Source organism: Oncorhynchus keta, chromosome 36 (assembly GCF_023373465.1).
Source record: "Oncorhynchus keta strain PuntledgeMale-10-30-2019 chromosome 36, Oket_V2, whole genome shotgun sequence".
Lineage (NCBI taxonomy): Eukaryota > Metazoa > Chordata > Actinopteri > Salmoniformes > Salmonidae > Oncorhynchus > Oncorhynchus keta.
Window position 1 is genome coordinate 1,827,864 of NC_068456.1, and position 20,760 is coordinate 1,848,623.

The 20,760-nt window shown below is 40.5% G+C and overlaps 1 protein-coding gene across 1 annotated transcript in view; it reads left to right on the forward strand.

The window, feature by feature from the left end:
* The window catches only part of LOC118369378 (cadherin-23-like), a 625,272-nt gene that overhangs the window by 568,335 nt on the left and 36,177 nt on the right, over positions 1-20,760 (forward strand). Inside the window, 3 exon segments of the mRNA XM_052498286.1 lie at positions 3,346-3,570; positions 19,734-19,903; positions 20,499-20,636. Of these exon segments, the coding sequence (XP_052354246.1) occupies positions 3,346-3,570; positions 19,734-19,903; positions 20,499-20,636 (533 nt within the window).

The window sequence follows — 20,760 nt, forward strand, 5'->3', positions numbered from 1 at the left end:
TTTTTTTAAATAATGGTGCTCTGTGGATAATCAAAGCTTTGGATATTTTGTTATAACTCAACCCCGATCTGTACTTCTCCAGAACTTGGACTATGTTGTGTATCATTACATGACATCCAAATAAAAATACATTTAAGTTACAGGTTGTAATGCAACAAAATAGGAAAAACACCAAGGGGGATGAATACTTTTACAAGGCACTGTACTATACATAAATAGATGCATGCTCCATATATTTATGTGGTGGACACTTAATACGGTTACACGATATTGTTGTGGTATGTCACAAAATCATGTTACGGCCACACATATCAATATTTTGCTCAGTCTTGCTAAGTGCATGGTCTCTAAATCAAATTTTATTTGTCACATACACATGGTTAGCAGATGTTAATGCGAGTGTAGCGAAATGCTTGTGCTTCTAGTTCCGACAATGCAGTAATATCCAACGAGTAATCTAACCTAACAATTTCACAACAACTACCTTATACACACAAGTGTAAAGGAATGAATAAGAATTTGTACATAAAAAAATAAATAATAATATATATATATATATATATATGAATGAGTGATGGTATAGAACGGCATAGGCAAGATGCAGTGGATGGTATAGAGTACAGTATATACATATGAGATGAGTAATGTAGGGTATGTAAACATTATATGAAGTGGCATTGTTTAAAGTGGCTAGTGATACATTTATTACATCAATCTTTCCATTATTGAAGTGGCTTTGAGTCAGTATGTTGGCAGCAGCCATGCAATGTTAGTGATGGCTGTTTAACAGTCTGATGGCCTTGAGATAGAAGCTGTTTTTCAGTGTCTCGGTCCCAGCTTTGATGCACCTGTACTGACCTTGCATTCTGGATGATAGAGGGGTGAACAGGCAGTGGCTCGGTTGCTTGTTGTCCTTTATGATCTTTTTGGCCTTCCTGTGACATCGGGTGGTTTAGGTGTCCTGCAGGGCAGGTAGTTTACCCCCGGTGATGCGTTGCGCAGGCCTCACTACCCTCTGGAGAGCCTTACGGTTATGGGCAGAAGGTGTAAACGGTACAGCCAAATGGTTACTTGCATAGTAGCAATATCAGAAACAGTGTCAATATAAATAAAATCTACAATACGTACAACAAAAATATCAATAACGATATCAGTGATAGACACGGTAGTTATATGCATACAATCAGAGGTAAAGTGGCTGAGCAGCAGGATAAAAGAAAAATAGTAGCAACAACGTAGTGCTAGGAGAGAGTCATGTGAATAGAGGCACTGCAGATAGTGCTGATGACTGGTCTGTCCAAACCACGCATGAACAAGGGAATCTATATTCGGAGAGCCTGTTTCTGTCCTGCCCTTGACTTTGGTGCAGGGCATGTGATGTCCATAGCCTCTTTGTTGCAAAACTCCCTGATCTTGTCAAAAATATAGTTTGTCTAGCTGTGTCCAGTCCAGGTGGTGCTTTTACAGGCAGGCCATCTATGGGAGGAAGGATGCGAGCGTTGCGCAGCAGCTGAAACCTGGTCCAGACAGTCCGAACTCTCCTTGATGACAACACCAGGCTCCAGAGCATCGAAGCTGCAAAACAGGGAATAACAACAACAAAAAAATCTAAAGACATTTACAACCCTCCACAACATCAATTCACCTCCCAGGTTTAGATAAGAATAACCTCATACAATGAAAATAATGTTTTACCTGAAGTGCTGGTACTGCTTGATCTGTGGCAGCAGCCTGAATTATGAAGTCAGGTGTTGTTGCCAAGCCATAACTTTCCACCAGCACCGTATCATCCTTCAGTCCAACCAGCTGTGGGATGTTAACCCCAGTGCTGTCCTTCACGACACCAGCCATCTCAGACAAAGTGTTCACTCTGGTCTTTCTGAAGCGCTTCATGATGAGGCAATCATGATGTGGCCTGTGATCAGGAAGTGAAGGTCCAGGCAAAATACCAGAGCACGAACTTGTTCTTGTTTTGGCCACTGCAGTTTTCACAATTCAGGTCCACACGTGTTTTCCCAACTCCGTAGTTGGTAAAGAAATAGTGCATGTAGTTGATGACTGCGTTGCTGCCTTTGCTTGCTTGGGCCAGCTCTCTTTTTGATGACTGTATGACTGATGGATTAGAGTCAGGCATGTTCTACTGATTGATGCTGAAAGACAAATTCCAGATACAAATATTTTAGCATTATTATACAATAGATGCTAAATGGCATTCTGAGATAACATCACTGCACACAGTTGATACAGGTAATGTTAGCTACTGTAGCTAGCCAGCCATATAACGTCATCTGGCTAGATAACAGCAAGCTTTAACTAGCAATACAAACGGATTGTCATAGTTGGTTAACTAAAGTTTTTCCCACTGACCTTTGTCGATAGCGCCTGATAAATTCAGGGCAGCAATGTTATTGAGAGCAGTAGCAACATATTTGCAGTTCTCCAATGGTAACGTTATATCTTTAAAAAAAACTGCAGTAGAAAGGATTATCTACCCATTACGAGCAGTTCATTTTATAGACAATAGATGCAACACCGCAGACCAATCCAAACTCATCTCTCCGCATGTCCAGCCCACTCATTATCTCAGCCAACCATGGCTAGTGGGAAGGTTGCTGGCTTTCTCTGCTGGCTCATAATTTAACAATTGTATTCGTATTTACAGATGACATACAAGTTTTATATTAAGGCACATGAAAGTTCACATGCTCGAGAAGGCCAAAAAAAGCATTTTGATAAAACATATTTTTTTTACGTTCAAAAGGCTCTCCTGTGAAGTAGTGACTTGCGATACGCCTAGTTTCCTGAATCGGGTCACATGTACAGTACTTATTTTAAACTGGTACCGGGTTTCTTTCAGACGAGTCTTGTGAGGCTTTTTAGAATCGTAGACAAAACATCCGACATGTACTGTATGTGTTCGTGAGAGTCTCACCTTTCATGTTAGTGTATAGCCCAAACCATTCGGACGTTACTGACAGAAGTTGGCACATCGGCGTTACCACCTTCAGTCATAGAGCAAAACAGTGAACACTATTGTGAGAGTCATCTTTCCATAGAGGGTTCATATTAGTATGTTTGTCAAATCGTTCGGACGCCACAGACGTTTCTGTGACAAGACCGATTTTTGGGATGTCTCCTAGTCTGGAAAAAGCCGCTGTAGCTCTGCCACTTGAGATGCAGCCCATGCAAAAAAACTCAAATCTCTAGCTTAAACAGACTGATTTTAATGTTTTTTTATTAGTATTATGCTAATTAGATTTCTACGGTGGTTCGGACATCGACTCTAATCTTTTCTCTGTCTCTTCCCAATACTAACCCTCTCAATTGCCTCTCAACCATTGACAGCGAGACTGACAGTGAACGTGCTGGATGTGAATGACAACGCCCCGCGGTTCAGACCCTTTGGAGTGGCCAACTTCTCAGAGAAGATTCTGGAAGGGGCTCAGCCAGGCACCACTCTGCTGTCGGTGTCAGCCGTGGACCCAGACAAAGGCCCTAATGGACAGGTCATCTACCAGCTGCTACACCTGCCCCGAGGAGATTACCTCAGACTTGAGGACCCCTCTACTGGTACAACACACATACATACACACACACATACACACACACACAGTCACACACACATTGTGTAGTCTTCAACAGCTTACTGTATATTCAAACTAAAGTCACACCAAACTTGCATACACAGATGTGAACACACACTCCAGACCTGGGTTCAAATACATGCATACATTATTTAATTATATTTATTATTTTCTGTGTATTTGAAAGTATTTTCAAATATCTTCTTATAAGTAGCACACGGTTAGGTTCTAATTCTCAGAGTAAAAATCTCAACGGACACTATGAAAGCTTAAACAAGTTTAATTCTTCCCAGAGGATCAAGACAGCTGCATTAGACAATGACAATGACAATGACATTTAACACAAGCACTGATATTTAACCCTTCCTCCTGATGCTCCTCATACACATCTGAACAGCCAATGCATCTCTGTTGCTAGACAGAACCGTAATAATACCTGTTCTTCCCCACTTCATCTGACCTCTACCCCAGTGCTCACTGCTCCCCAACTCACGGCTGTCATGGTGCCTGGTACCAGACTGTGTCTCTTCTCCTCCCAGAGGACCCCTCCCTTAGAATCCCTGATGGCTAACAATAACATATCCTGGCATAATGTAAATGTCATACATTTCCCTCTCTCCCACAGTGACATAAGTACGTTTCATATTCTCAGAACTCAACAACACACTCAAATCTCACTCAAAAAAGGCAGATTATTTCCTTTCTTTCTTTCTTTCAAATATTATATATTTTTTTGTGATATTAAATAGACAATAACATACACTTATCAAACGTATTATGCCTACCAATTTACTAGCCTGGATATTAGTTTATCTATTCTTATCGTACCACTACTTCTACAATATACAGTACATCAGATTTTCACTGGAAGCCCATCTCTGCAGCCAATTCAAACACCCCCGGAATTGCTTCAGAAAAGAGTCCCTGTTTGCCAGAATTCCCACACTGCTCCTAAAACTCTGTCCTCACTCTCTTGTAAAACTCCACCGTGACCATATTACTGCCACAGTAACTAGACATGTTGCGCAACATTTATATAGGCTATGCTATGTAATTGTGTGAGAAAACAGTGTTTTGATGGCCTCTATTAAAAAGAGGATCCCATAAGCTTTCTATAGTCTAGGCCTGGCCTACTATATTTATTTGTAAACATTCTTTATATCAAACACATTGCTCTGCTTTACAACTGGAGTAGACTACCTGGCTGGCATGAAAATTAACCGCAGGAGAAGCATCCTCCATATGCTACTCAAGTGCATACAGATTACTTATTTTTTTCCCTGTTCCAAAGGGTGCATGATAATAGCCCATTCCAAACCAAAAGAAATTTCACACATATATTATTTAGTATATGTAAAGGCAAGAATAATTTGAGAACTTGTGAGTGATGCCCAGCGTGTGCAGTCTAAGGCAAGAAACAGAGAATGCATTTTTTTGCCAGTTTTTCAAATCATAGTCGCACGTAGCCTAGACCATAGGCATATATGTTTTGATAAGGTTTGTAGCACAACTAAAGTGGCCAAATAACTCTAAGTGTAGCCTGTAGTCCTACTGTAGGACCCCTGGAACAGGGTTGGAGAGCTCATAGCGTACAGAGCCTAGTTCTTATATAAGCCCAGTAATTGCGCAATCGTGTGTGAAAACAGACTTTTGACTGACCACTATTTAAAAGAGGATCCCAGCTTTCTCGTGCTGCTATTTTTATCCCTCAATTCTTAAAATGGAACACACATTATGAAGCTTTATAACCGGTGTATCATACCTGTCATATTAAAAATGTAACCTCAGGAAGCGCTTCCTCCATTCGCTATTCGAGACCAGGCAAGGGATGACGTTTTTTTTGTTGTAGGACATTCTAAATTAAAAATGATTCCACACATATATTAGTATATGTCATTTAGAATAGTCTGATGGATGAGAATATTATCAAGTGCTTGACAAATTGTGAATGAGAGAATGATGAAGTATGTGCAGCATGATCAAGAAGCAGAGCATGCTTTTCATGCAACTTTTTTCAGATCCTCATTAGTCGCATCATACAGCCTTAGAATGTATTACAAATCAAAACATATAGCTTAAGGTGTGTATCACAACTAAAGTTGCATAAATAATTCTAAATTAAGCTTAAAGTAGGACCTGTTTCAAATTATCACGTTATTAACCGCTCAAAACGATAGCCGCATGTGCGCACTCCCTCTGGAAAACGTTTGGGAAAAATATCCTTTCTATTTTATTCAGCTATGTTCAATTGTATTGTTGTTACTATAAAATAATTTAAACTCCCAGGAATTTATTGGGTATTTGCCAATGTTTCGGCATCCCTGTGAAGAAATCACAGTGATGCCAACACATTGGTAAATACCCAATAAATTACTGGGAGTTTATATATGGAGTGTTCAACTCTTTTTATTTTGATAGTTTATAGTTTATTCCCAGTTAGTCAGCAATTCTACGCAAACTAATTTATCTGGGTGTGGGACAGCTCATGTTTTTTATTCTACTAAAAAACTATTTAAAATAATGCCACGGAAATGGCAAATCTTGCCTGTTAAATTAACTAGTGTAGCCCACAGCCATATGTCATAGCCAGATCAAGGCCTAATATAAGGACCACTCAGAATATGCTATTCTATTCTTCTGAAATGGGTTACATTTTCTTTATATAATGTTTCTTTAAAGCTGCCTGAAATAAATAATGGATTTATTATGATGGTGTTGGTTATATTAAATAGATTTATTAGGCTTTTTTAAATGTAGATGTTCCAAAGTGAAAGCCCGGAGATGCAAAACATGTTTATCAAATCAAATCAAATGTATTTCTTCTTACATCAGCTGATATCTCAAAGTGCTGTACAGAAACCCAGCCTAAAACCCCAAACATCAAGCAATGCAAGTGTAGAAGCACGGTGGCTAGGAAAAACTCCCTAAAAAGGCCAAAATCTAGAGAGGAACCAGGCTATGAGGGGTGGCCAGTCCTCTTCTGGCTGTGCCGGGTAGAGATTATAACAGAACATGGCTAAGATGTTCAAATGTTCATAAATAATAATAATCACAGTAGTTGTCGAGGGTGCAACAAGTCAGCGGTCCTTCTGTGGCTCAGTTGGTAGAGCATGGCGCTTGTAACGCCAGGGTAGTGGGTTCGATTCCCGGGACCACCCATACGTAGAATGTATGCACACATGACTGTAAGTCGCTTTGGATAAAAGCGTCAGCTAAATGGCATATATTATTATTATATTATATATAGCACCTCGGGAGTAAATGTCCGTTGGCTTTTCATAGCCGATCATTAAGAGTATCTCTACCACTCCTGCTGTCTCTAGAGAGTTGAAAACAGCAGGTCTGGGACAGGTAGCAGGCTTCCATAGCCGAAGGCAGAACAGTTGAAACTGGAGCAGCAGCACGGCCAGGTGGACTGGGGACAGCAAGGAGTCATCATGCCAGGTAGTCCTGGGCATGGTCCTAGGGCTCAGGTCCTCTGAGAGAGTGAAAGAAAGAGAGAATTAGAGAGAGCATACTTAAATTCACTCAGGACACCGGATAAGACAGGAGAAGTAATCCAGATATAACAGACCCCTAGCCCCCGACAAATAAACTACTGCAGCATAAATACTGGAGGCTGAGACAGGAGGGGTCAGGAGACACTGTGGCCCCATCCGATGATACACCTGGACAGGGCCAAACAGGCAGGATATAACCCCACCCACTTTGCCAAAGCACAGCCCCCACACCACTAGAGGGATATCTTCAATCACCAACTTACCATCCTGAGACAAGGCCGAGTATAGCTCACAAAGATCTCCGCCACGGCACAACCCAAGGGGGGGCGCCAACCCATACAGGAACATCACGTCAGTGACTCAACCCACTCAAGTGACGCACCCCTCCTAGGCACGGCATGGAAGAGCACCAGTAAGCCAGTGACACAGCCCCTGTAATAGGGTTAGAGGCAGAGAATCCCAGTGGAGAGAGGAGAACCGGCCAGGCAGAGACAGCAAGGGCGGTTCGTTGCTCCAGAGCCTTTCCGTTCACCTTCACATTCCTTGGCCAGACTACACTCAATCATATGACCTACTGAAGAGATGAGTCTTCAGTAAAGACTTAAAGGTTGAGTCTGCGTCTCTCACATGGTTAGGCAGACCCATAAAAATTGAGCTCTGTAGGAGAAAGCCCTGCCTCCAGCTGTTTGCTTAGAAATTCTAGGGACAATTAGCGTAGCGTACGTGTAGGTATGTATGGCAGGACCAAATCGGAAATATAGGTAGGAGCAAGCCCATGTAATGCTTTGTAGGTTAGCAGTAAAACCTTGAAATCAGCCCTTGCCTTAACAGGAAGCCAGTGTAGGAAGGCTAGCACTGGAGTAATTAGATCAAATGTTTTGGTTCTAGTCAGGATTCTAGCAGCCTTATTTAGCACTAACTGAAGTTTATTTAGTGCTTTATCCAGGTAGCCGGAAAGTAGATCATTGCAGTAGTCTAACCTAGAAGTAACAAAAGCATGGATTAATTTTTCTGCTTCATTCTTGGACAGAAAGTTCCTTATTTTTGCAATGTTACGTAGATGGAAAAAAGATGTCCTTGAAACAGTCTTGATATGTTCGTCAAAAGAGAGATCATGGTCCAGAGTCATGCCGAGGTCCTTCACAGTTTTATTTGAGACGACTGTACAACCATCAAGATTAATTGTCAGATTCAACAGAAGATCTCTTTATTTCTTGGGACATAGAACAAGCATCTCTGTTTTGTCCGAGTTTAAAAGTAGAAAGTTTGCAGCCATCCACTTCCTTATGTCTGAAATGCAATTTTGGGGCTTCACCATGTTTCATTGAAATGTACCATCCGTGTGCCATCCGCATAGCAGTGAAAGTTAACATTATGTTTTCGAATGACATCCCCAAGTGGTAAAATTTAGAGTGAAAACAATAGTGGTTCCAAAACGGAACCTTGAGGAACACCAACATTTACAGTTGATTTGTCAGAGGACAAATCTTTCACAGCGACAAACTGATATCCTTCCGACAGATAAGATCTAAACCAGGCCAGAACTTGTCCGTGTAGACCAATTTTGGTTTCCAATCTCTCCAAAAGAATGTGGTGATCGATAGTATCAAAAGCAGCGCTAAGGTCTAGGAGCACGAGGACAGATGTAGAGCCATGTCTGCCACCATTAAAAGATAATTTACCACCTCCACAAGTGCAGTCTCGGTGCTATGATGGGGTCTTAAACCAGACTGAAGCATTTCGTATACATTGTTTGTCTTCAGGAAGGCAGTGAGTTGCTGCTCAACAGCTTTTTCTAAAACTTTTGAGAGTAATGGAAGATTCGATATAGGCCAATTAGTGTTTTTATATTCTCTGGGTCAAGATTTGGCTTTTTCAAGAGAGGCTTTATGACTGCCACTTTTTGTGTGTTTGGTACACATCCTGTGGATAGAGAGCCATTTATTATGTTCAACATAGGATGGCCAAGCACAGGAAGCAGCTCTTTCAGTAGTTTAGTTCGAATAGGGTCCAGTATGCAGCTTGAAGGTTTAGAGGCCATGATTATTTTCATCATTGTGTCAAGAGATATAGTACTAAAACACTTGAGTGTCTCTCTTGATCCTAGGTCCTGGCAGAGTTGTGCAGACTCAGGACAACTGAGCTTTGGAGGAATACGCAGATTTAAAGAGGAGTCCGTAATTTGCTACCTAATGATCATGATCTTTTCCTCAAAGTTCATAAATTTAATACTGCTGAAGTGAAAGCCACCCTCTCTTGGGGAATGCTGCTTTTCAGTTAGCTTTGCGACAGTATCAAAAATAAATTTTGGCTTGTTGTTATTTTCCTCAATTAAGTTGGAAAAATAGGATGATAAAGCAGCAGAGGGCTCTTCGATACTGCACGGTACTGTCTTTCCAAGCTAGTCGGAAGACTTCCAGTTTGGTGTGGCGTCATTTCCGTTCCAATTTTCTGGATGCTTGCTTCAGAGCTCGGGTATTTTCTGTATACCAGGGAGCTAGTTTCTTATGACAAATGTTTTTAGTTTTTAGGGGTGCAACTGCATCTAGGGAATTGCACAAGGTTAAATTGAGTTCCTCAGTTAGGTGGTTAACTGATTTTTGTCCTCTGATGTCCTTGGTAGGCAGAGGGAGTCTGGAAGGGCTTCAAGGAATCTTTGTGTTGTCTGGGAATTTATAGCACAACTTTTGATGCTCCTTGGTTGGGGTCTGAGCAGATTATTTGTTGGAATTGCAAACATAATAAAATGGTGGTCCGATAGTCCAGGATTATGAGGAAAAACATTAAGATCCACAACATTTATTCCATAGGACAAAACTAGGTCCAGAGTATGACTGTGACAGTGAGTAGGTCCAGAGACATGTTGGACAAAACCCACTGAGTCGATGATGGCTCCGAAAGCCTTTTGGAGTGGATCTGTGGACTTTTCCATGTGAATATTAAAATCACCAAAAATGTGAATATTATCTGCTATGACTACAAGTTCCGATAGGAATTCAGGGAACTCAGTGAGAAACGCTGTATATGGCCCAGGAGGCCTGTAAACAGTAGCTATAAAAAGTGATTGAGTAGACTGCATATATTTCATGACTAGAAGCTCAAAAGACGAAAACGCCATACTTTTTGTAAATTGAAATTTGCTATCGTAAATGTTAGCAACACCTCCGCCTTTGCGGGATGCACGGGGGATATGGTCACTAGTGTAACCAGGAGGTGAGGCCTCATTTAACACAGTAAATTCATCAGGCTTAAGCCATGTTTCAGTCAGGCCAATCATATCACTATGATGATCAGTGATGAGTTCATTGATTATAACTGCATTTGAAGTGAAGGATCTAACATTAAGTAGCCGTATTTTGAGATGTGAGGTATCACGATCTCTTTCAATAATGGCAGGAATGGGGGAGGTCTTTATCCTAGTGAGATTATTTAATTTTGTTCAACCTAGGTCGAGGCACAGACACGGTCTCAATGGGGATAGCTGAGCTGACTACACTGACTGTGCTAGTGGCAGACTCCACTAAGCTGGCGGGCTGGCTAACAGCCTGCTGCCTAGCCTGCACCCTATCTCATTGTGGAGCTTGAGGAGTTAGAGCCCTGTCTATGTTGGTAGATAAGAGGATGATGTGATGTAGAGGTGAATCCTGGCCCTGCAGTGCCTTGCTCCACTCCTATTCCCCAGACGCTCTCTTTTGATGACTTCTGTAACCGCAATAGCCTTGGTTTCATGCATGTTAACACTAGAAGCCTCCTCCCTAAGTTTGTTTTATTCACTGCTTTAGCACACTCTGCCAACCCGGATGTCCTAGCCGTGTCTGAATCCTGGCTTAGGAAGACCAGCAAAAACTCTGAAATCTCCATCCCTAACTACAACATTTTCAGACAAGATAGAACGGCCAAAGGGGGCGGTGTTGCAATCTACGACAGAGATAGCCTGCAGAGTTCTGTCCTACTATCCAGGTCTGTACCCAAACAATTTGAACTTCTACTTTTAAAAACCCACCTCTCTAAAAACAAGTCTCTCACGTTGCCGCCTGCTATGGACAACCCTCTGCCCCCAGCTGTGCTGTGGACACCATATGTGAACTGATTGCCCCCCATCTATCTTCAGAGCTCGTGCTGCTAGGTGACCTAAACTGGAACATGCTTAACACACCAGCCATCCTACAATCTAAGCTTGATGCCCCCAATCTCACACAAATTATCAATGAATCTACCAGGTACCACCCCAAAGCCGCAAACACGGGCACCCTCATAGATATCATCCTAACCAACTTGCCTTCTAAATACACCTTTGCTGTTTTCAACCAAGATCTCATTAATCACTGCCTCATTGCCTGCATTCGTAATGGGTCAGCGGTCAAACAACCTCCACTCATCACTGTCAAACGCTCCCTGAAACACTTCAGCAGGCAGGCCTTTCTAATCGACCTGGGCCTGGTATCCTGGAAGGATATTGACCTCATCCCGTCAGTAGAGGGTACCTGGTTGTTTTTTTTTTAAATGCCTTCAACACCATCTTAAATAAGCATGCCCCATTCAAGAAATTTAGAACCAGGAACAGATATAGCCCTTGGTTCTCTCCAGACCTGACTGCCCTTAACCAACACAAAAACATCCTATGGCGTTCTGCATTAGCATCGAACAGCCCCCGTGATAATGCAACTTTTCGGGGAAGCTAGAAACCAATATACACAAGCAGTTAGAGAATCCAAGGCTAGCTTTTTCAAGCAGAAATATTGCTTCCTGCTACACAAACTCAAAAAAGTTCTGTGACACTGTAAAGTCCATGGAGAATAAGAACACCTCCTCCCAGCTGCCCACTGCACTGAGGATACTGTGTCACCACCGATAAATCTACTATAATTGAGAATTTCAAGAAGCATTTTTCTACGGCTGGCCATGCTTTCTACCTGGCTACCCCTACCCCGGTCAACATCGCTGCACCCCCCACAGCAACTCGCCCAAGCCTTCCTAATTTCTCATTCTCCAAAATCCAGTCAGCTGATGTTCTAAAAGAGCTGCAAAATCTGGACCCCTACAAATCAGCCGGGCTAGACAATCTGGACCCTTTCCTTCTAAAATGATCTGCCGAAATTGTTGCAACCCCTATTACTAGCCTGTTCAACCTCTCTTCCGGGTCGTATGAGATTCCCAAAGATTGGAAAGCAGCTGCGGTCATCCCCCTCTTCAAAGGGGGGGACACTCTTGACCCAAACTGCTTACAGACATATATCTATCCTACCCTGCCTTTCTAAGGTCTGATTGTTGGAGTGCTGCAGAGATAGTTGTCCTTCTGGAAGGTTCTCCCATCTCCACAGAGGACTTCTGGAGCTCTGTCATAGGGTTCTTGGTTTCCTCCCTGACGAAGCCCTAATCCCCCGATTGCTCAGTTTGGCCGGGCAGACAATTTTAGGAAGAGTCTTCTTTTTTTTTTAGGGTGGACCAGCTTAATATTGCAGAAAGAATGTTGCTTCCAATGTAATTGTCTGCATCATTTCCAATCCCCCATATTTTTTTGGTAAATATATATATCCATACACGCATGCATATACTGTATATACACATATATACATACACATACCTATATAGACATACATACTTTTTTAAAGAATATATCTTTATTATAATTCCCCGCAAACCCTTCCGCCGATCCCCCAATTGGAGTAAACTAATAAACAATTCTGCTTCTACCTTCAATCCATACATCTTATACACACTCTACAGACACAGTCTACTTTACAATAGTTCTCTCTTGTTTTTTCTTTAGTCCTTCCTCTATTTCTGATGTCCATCCAGTTTGATTTCTTTTTGTAACTATGCTATTTCACAAAAGCTCCGAACCTATATACATTCTACAGATCCCTTATGCCTTACATTGTTTTTCTTGTTATTAGTCCCACCCTTCAGCTCCACTCAACCCCACATCATCCATTTCGGATTTCTACTTGCCATATATTTTTCAACTGTGCTGTGATGCTTCACAAAATAATTGAACCTTCCTATTCTCATAGCTTCTACAGATTGTAATTAAAAATAAAAATGTTTGCTAAAATAATTATTATATTATTGATTGATTGACTATGGCTTTTCAAATCACCCAGTATTGCTATTTGTAGTGTTAGTTCTAGGCAAATGTTGCAATTCTTCAGCCATTCCTGGACCTGTGACCAAAAATGAGCTACATATGGACAATACCAAAATAAATGATCTAATGACTATAGTAATTTATATTGAAAAATGTGAAGTTTTGAATCCGGTGTTGTTTTGCGTATCAATTCATAAACCATGTGCCATGGAATGGGTACATCGAAAATCTCTTCCCAACTATTTTGCAATTTATATGGCACAGCTGTCAGTTTTTTGGTCCTTAAATGAAATTGGTATATGTTTTTATTTATCACACTTTTCTTTAACCATTTATGTTCTTTAATACAGGGCCGGCATACAAGTCCCTTACTTTATTCCCCTATACTTGCCTCTTCCATTTTTGTGGTAATGCTGCAATTAATTGGTTGTAATTTTGGGTAGAGCAGATATTTCCATATGTCTGTGTTAGCTGCATGTGTGACATAACTCCACCAGTCCTATTTATGTTATCATTCACTAAATGTATACCTTTTTTTAAAAATGTATTTGATAAATGCAGTTTTTTTAATCAATTAGTATATTTGAATTTAACCACAATATTTGTTGTACTATTTTTTCCGTCCTTTCAAGTGGATTAAACTGAACTTGCAACCAACTTTCTAAGGCTTGTTTAAAAAATAAAGATATTTTGGAGATTATTTCCTTTTCAAACAACCGAAAGTGAGCAGGTGTAATCTGAATAAAGGGGAAAAGGCCCTTCCTGAATATAGGATGAGACATTCGTACCAATTGACTAGAGAACCAGTTTGGATTTAAGTATAACTTCTGTATGACTGATGCCTTTAGTGAGAGGTCTAATGCTTTAATATTGAATCATTTCTGCCCACCGAATTCATATTATCTGGTTTGCCGTTCCAAATAAAATTGAATATTTTTTGTTGATATAATTTAAAAAGCAGGTCACTGGGTGTAGGCAAAACCATAAGAAAATAGGTAAACTGTGATATAACTAAGGAGTTAATCAGGGTGATTTTTCCACAAATAGACAGGTATTTTCCTTTCCTTTTAGGAAGAGTCTTGGTTGTTCCAAACTTCTTCCATTTAAGAATGATGTTGAATGCAATAAAATACAAATTAATTAATTAAAAATCATAGAATGTTATTTTCTGGATTTTTGATTTAGATTCCGTCTCTCACAGTTGAAGTGTACCTATGATAAAACATTACAGACCTCTACATGCTTTGTAAGTAGGAAACCCTTCAAAATTGGCAGTGTATCAAATACTTGTTCTCCCCAATGTATGTGTATGTCCATTACATGAAATCCAAATACAAATCTATTTAAATTACAGGTTGTAATGCAACAAAATAGGAAAAACGCCAAGGGGGATGAATACTTTTGCAAGGCACTGTATGTACCCTGAAAATATATAGATATGGTGCCACCCCTGATTAGGGGTTGACAGCCACTATAACTAAACAATAACATATTTATTTGAATACATATTTAGCTTCCAGTCAATGTCTCCATATACAAAGTTGAGAGTCTCATCTTTCATTTTTGGTTTTACTGGTATGTCAGATTAGCTAATTCGACAATTTCTCAGTATCACAGAAACACATTAAATAAATAACAGAAACATTTTCATGACAAGTTGCCAGGGATGAAATACATCAAAATAACTGTTCAAAACATGAAAAGCATGCATAAAGCTGTATTTTTAAACCTCAAATTTGACTTTAAATGTGTGAGAATGTTATGCGATTTTGCAGGAATTAAAACCATGTACTTCAATGGTTATAACTATGTTTGCGCTTTTAGGGTTAATGGATATTGTTTAGACAGTTACACCAACTTTTAGAATTAAGAATATTCTTCTAATTGTAGACATTCAGTTACATAGGATTGTTCAAATTTTCCCCATGTAATGTTAATGCTCTGCTAACATTGCTACCATATAATGTTGTAGTATCATGTAAATGCATCATCATGCAGAAACCTCAATGTCCCAACTCTCTAAATACATGGATCTAGATGTGGCCATAGATAGAGAATCCTCTCACAATACACTTTACAGAAAAATGAACACTGATATATGATACTGTGTATCATGTCAAATCAGTTTTACATTGAACCAACAAACAATGGCAGATATGAAATTCACAGAAATGCACCCAGATTTGTCATGCTATTCAATGTGTTTCCTTCTAGAAATGATTCGCTGGGTATTGAAGCTAATGTACAAATAATCAACAAAACATTCTAAATGCAAACATTCTACCAACTTGCCATGAAAAACATGTTTAGATGTAGCATATTATACAATACAATGGGTGGGTTTAATCCTGATTGTTGATTGGTTAAAATTGCATTCCAGACGGTTTTTAGTCCACAAATCTATGACGTTAAAATTCCTATTTACTCTGTTCCATCTGATTGCGCAATCCACTGTCTCATCAGCCCAGCCAGGCAATTTATAAACTTGATCTCTACTCTAAAAAGCATCTGGACATTATCTTACATTTTAGGCTAACATTTAGGTTTCAACAGTGGACATTTGTATAAACCTTGCTGTCTGTCTCTTTGACCTTTATGACATTGTTTCAATATTTAAATTCGATATCCAGCTGTCCCATAGTAATGAACGTGTCGGGAGTCAGGACGAGACAGACAGGCAGCGTTTTCTCAGCCAGTCGAAATCATGAATCATCATTTTTATGGATAATATACAAAGAAATATAAATTGAAAAAAGGTCAAATTAAATGAAGTGCAGCTAGTTTGCAGTCTTTCCAGCTTCAGTTTGAAGTGATTGTGTTCGCTGTGTTGTTGAACAACAGTGTCCTGACGAGTGAGCAAATGTCCTATGCCAGGCGAAATTGCACCTCATTAGCTTATTGTTATGGATGTATCCCAAATAAATGTCTTTATAAAACAGTTTAAATAAATACAAATGCAGCTATTTTGCTGTTATTCAGCCAGTATGGCAATGGAACATTTAGAATGAACAACTGTAATAGGGTTTCACACAAGTGCGTTAAAATACATTTAATACATTTTATTTAGACATTTTTTAGTAAGTCATACTAAGTCTAGTTGTCTTATTTTAATTATTTAAATGAAATAAGTGTGAAAATTATGTTGCATATTAACATCCGCACTATAAGGAGATTTGATGTAAATTCCCTCTTTTAACTCACCTGCACATTCATTTACTTTGTTCTTTCTTTGTTGTTCCTTTTCCATACAATCCATTATGTACAATTGCAGTGAATATGATTTGAATAATGCATGATTTTAAATCCCAGCAGTATTTCAAATTACATTCAGGAGCAAAAGGATTTCAATAGTTGTGTTTAATTCATTTAATAAAATATTAATTGGAATGTAATATTTTCATGGAATATCATTCAATCAATCAAATGTATTTATAAAGCCATTTTTACATCAGCAGATGTCACAAAGTGCTATACAGAAACCCAACCTAATACCCCAAAGAGCAGGCTAGGAAAACTCCCTATAATGGCTGGAACCTAGGAAGAAACCTAGAGAGGAACCAGGCTCTGGGGGTGGCCAATCCTCTTCTGGCTGTGCCGGGTGGAGATTATAAGAGTACATGGCCATTTAAGGCCAGATTTAATTCAAGATGTTCAAACGTTCATAGATGACCAGCAAGGTCAAATAATAATAAGTGGTTGTAGAAGGTGCAACAGGTCAGTACGGCAGGAGTAAATGTCATTTGGCTTTTGATAGCTGAGCATTCAGAGGTCGAGACAGCCGATGCGGTAGAGAGAGTCAAAAACAGCAGGTCCAGGACAAGGTACCACATCCGGTGAATAGGTCAGGATTCCCAAGCCACAGGCAGAAAAGTTGAAACTGGTGCAGCAGCATGACCAGGTGGACTGGGGACAGCCAGGAGTCATCAGGCCAAGTAGTCCTAAGGAAAGATCCTAGGGCTCAGGTCCTCCGGGAGGGGAGGGAGAGAGAATTAGAGGGAGCATACATAAATTCACACAGGACACCAGATAAGACAGGAGTATTACACCAGATATAACAGACTGACCCTAGCCCCCCCCCGGGCACATAGACTATTGCAGCATAGATACTGGAGACTGTAACTGGGGTGGGTCGGGGGACACTGTGGCCCCGTCCGACAATACCCCAGACAGGGCCAACCATGCAGGATAAAACCCCACCCACTTTGCCAAAGCATAGCCCCCCACACCACCAGAGGGATGTCAACAGTCTACCAACATACTACCCTGAGATAAGGCTGAGCATAGCCCACAGAAATCTTCTCCACCACAGTGACTCAGCCCCCATAACAGGGTCAGAGGCAGAGAATCCCAGTGGAGAGAGGAGACCTGGCCAAGCAGAGACATCAAAGGCGGTTCGTCGCTCCAGTGCCTAGCCGTTCACCTTCTCACCCCTGGGCCAGACTACACTACAATCATAGGAACTACTGAATAGATGAGTCTTCAGTAATGACTTGAAGGTCGAGACCGAGTCTGCATCTCTCACATGGATAGGCAGACCATTCCATAAAAATGGAGCTCTATAGGAGAAAGCCCTGCCTCCAGCTGTTTGCTTAGAAATTCTAGGGACATCCCGGAGTCGCCTCTTCACTGTTGATGTTGAGACTGGTGTTTTGCGGGTACTATCAATTAGCCTTTTAAAATGATAAACTTGGATTAGCTTACACAACGTGCCATTGGATCACAGGAGTGATGGTTGCTGATAATGGGCCTCTGTATGCCTATGTAGATATTCCATAAACAAATATGCAGTTTCCAGTTACAATAGTCATTTACAACATTAACAATGTTTACCCTCTATTTCTGATCAATTTGATGTTATTTTAACCTCTTGCTCCTACCTGACACGCAGGCGTCCCATCTAGACATCTGGAAATGCAAATGCGCTACGCTAAATGCTAATAGCACTCGTTAAAACTCAAACGTTCATTAAAATACACATGCAGGGTACTGAATTAAAGCTACACTCGTTGTGAATCCAGGCAACAAGTCAGATTTTTAAAATGCTTTTCGGCGAAAGCATGAGAAGCTATTATCTGATAGCATGTAACACCCCAAAAGACCCGCAGGTCTAATTAGCATAGTCGGCGCTACACAAAATGCACAAATAAAATATAAAACATTCATTACCTTTGACCATCTTCTTTGTTGGCACTCCTAGATGTCCCATAAACATCACTATTGGGTCTTTTTTTATTAAATCGGTCCATATATAGCCTAGATATCGATCTATGAAGACTGTGATCAAGGAAAAAAATAGCGTTTTACAACGTAACGACATTTTTTAAATAAAAAAGTTGACTATAAACTTTCACAAAACACTTCGAAATACTTTTGTAATGCAACTTTAGGTATTAGTAAACGTTAATAAGCGATCAAATTGATCACGAGGCGATGTATATTCTATAGCTGTACGTCTGGAAATAATGTCCGGGTAAATCTCAACCAAAATATCCGGTCGGAGACCGGAAGAACTGCGCTGCCTTGTGTCAGTTTGACCAAGAAACAAATCGTAGGCAAATGACAAGACTGTTGACATCGTGTGGAAGCTGTAGGTATTGCAACCTCGGCCCCATTTAATGTGGTTCACGTTTAACAATGGGTGGAAGTGGCGCATGGATATATTTTCCCATTTTCAGTGATCAGATTTTCCTGCACTTTTCGATGAAATGCACATTCTGTTATAGTCACAGCCGTGATTTAACCAGTTTTATAAACGTCTGAGTGTTTTCTATCCACACATACTAATCATATGCATATACTATATTCCTGGCATGAGTAGCAGGGCGCTGAAATGTTGCGCGATTTTTAACAGAATGTTCGAAAAAGTAGGGGTAGGAGTAACAGGTTAATGGACAAAAATGTGCTTTTCTTTCAAAAACAAGGACATTTCTAAGTGACCCCAAAATTTTGAACGGTAGTGTAGTAATGGCATCACCAGCCTAATTTTAATCGAACTGGCACCAGTTGTGAAAATGGGCTGCGCTGGGCCAAGTTTACCCTAACAGGGCTCGAATTTGCGAATTGGATTAGAGTCAGCTGGAATTTGGCCCTATATTTAAGTGCCGGTGGAAACCGGGTGAATGTGACAACCATCCCTAAACACCTCCCAATACTAATTAAGATGCTAGTAACCACATGACTTGATCTATGGAAAAAAATACACATTTAAATAAAGCTCTTCCTTTCCTCTTTTCAATAAAGTAATTGTTTATGGATACTCCCATCATATAGGTATTTATTAAAGAAATAACAAGCATATGAATATTTACTTTCACCCTTGAAAACTGCAAATATTCCTCTCACCTCAATATTTTTAGATCCTGTCCTGAATTGAACACATGGATGAACTCTCCTATAGAGGACACACATTTTTATCTTGAAATTAAATTATTACACAGCCCCTTCTGGATTTTGAGTAATAACCACTGTGACAACCAACCTGTGAGACAACCAACCCGTTCTCCCTATAATTAGTATATGTATGATGAGAAGTGTGCTGGTAATCATTGTGTTGTTGTGCAGGTAAGATCGTAGCCAACCGGACAGTGGACTTTGAGCAGGTGCAGTGGCTGAACTTCACAGTGAGAGCTCAGGACCACGGCAGTCCACCCAGAGTGGCTGAGCTTCCTGTCTACCTACGTATAGTAGACATCAATGATAACAAGCCCATCTTTACACAACCCTCTTACCAGGTACCAAAAATACTAGTTCATAACATGCATTGCAAAGGGCATCACCCTTAAGGCGTCAGCATACTTCGGTTCAGCTGGCACCTAGCCGAACTCGGCTAGGCGAACTGAACGTGTGTTTTCACATACTACCTTAATTAAAAGACATTCACTTGGGAAAAAAAGATAACTCACGAAATCTGTCATAAATGTTGATGTTTTTCCCAAGAAGATCTTAGTCGCGCAATTTTACATCTAAGATGTTTGGTGCAGTATTTGTCAAGTAAAAAATGTTGCATGAAAACAATTTGTTTCTTGTTGAATGACATTTAATTGAAGAACCCCTACTGTTGACCAATCACCAACAAAGGGGCATAGACGTTGGCTACCGACTTCGGCTTGCCTCAAGAAAAAATGTGTGTGCACGAATAGCCGAAAAAACACTTGCGGACGACCAAATCGAACAAAAATGTCATTATATATGCACAAACTATTTTGGTTGGGATGCATGCGGACACCTTTAGTAGTACTCACTTGATATAATTTCTATTGTGATGGTCTGAGTTTGTGCTTGTCTGTGTGTATGCTGATGTTGTTGTGTCATGCTGTCCCTTTGCAGAAGCCAGTGTTTGAGGATGTTGACTTGGGCACGGTCATAGTGACAGTCAGTGCCACAGACGCAGATTCGGGCCTCTTCTCTGTCATCGAGTACGGCCTGGTAGACGGAGAGGGCAAGTTTGGCATCACTCCCTCCACTGTGAGTTCTGTAACATGTTTTAACACGTGAAGAAACACACACACACACACACACACACACACACGCACACGCACACGCACACGCACACACACACACACTTTGCAGTGCTTTGAAGTCGACTTCT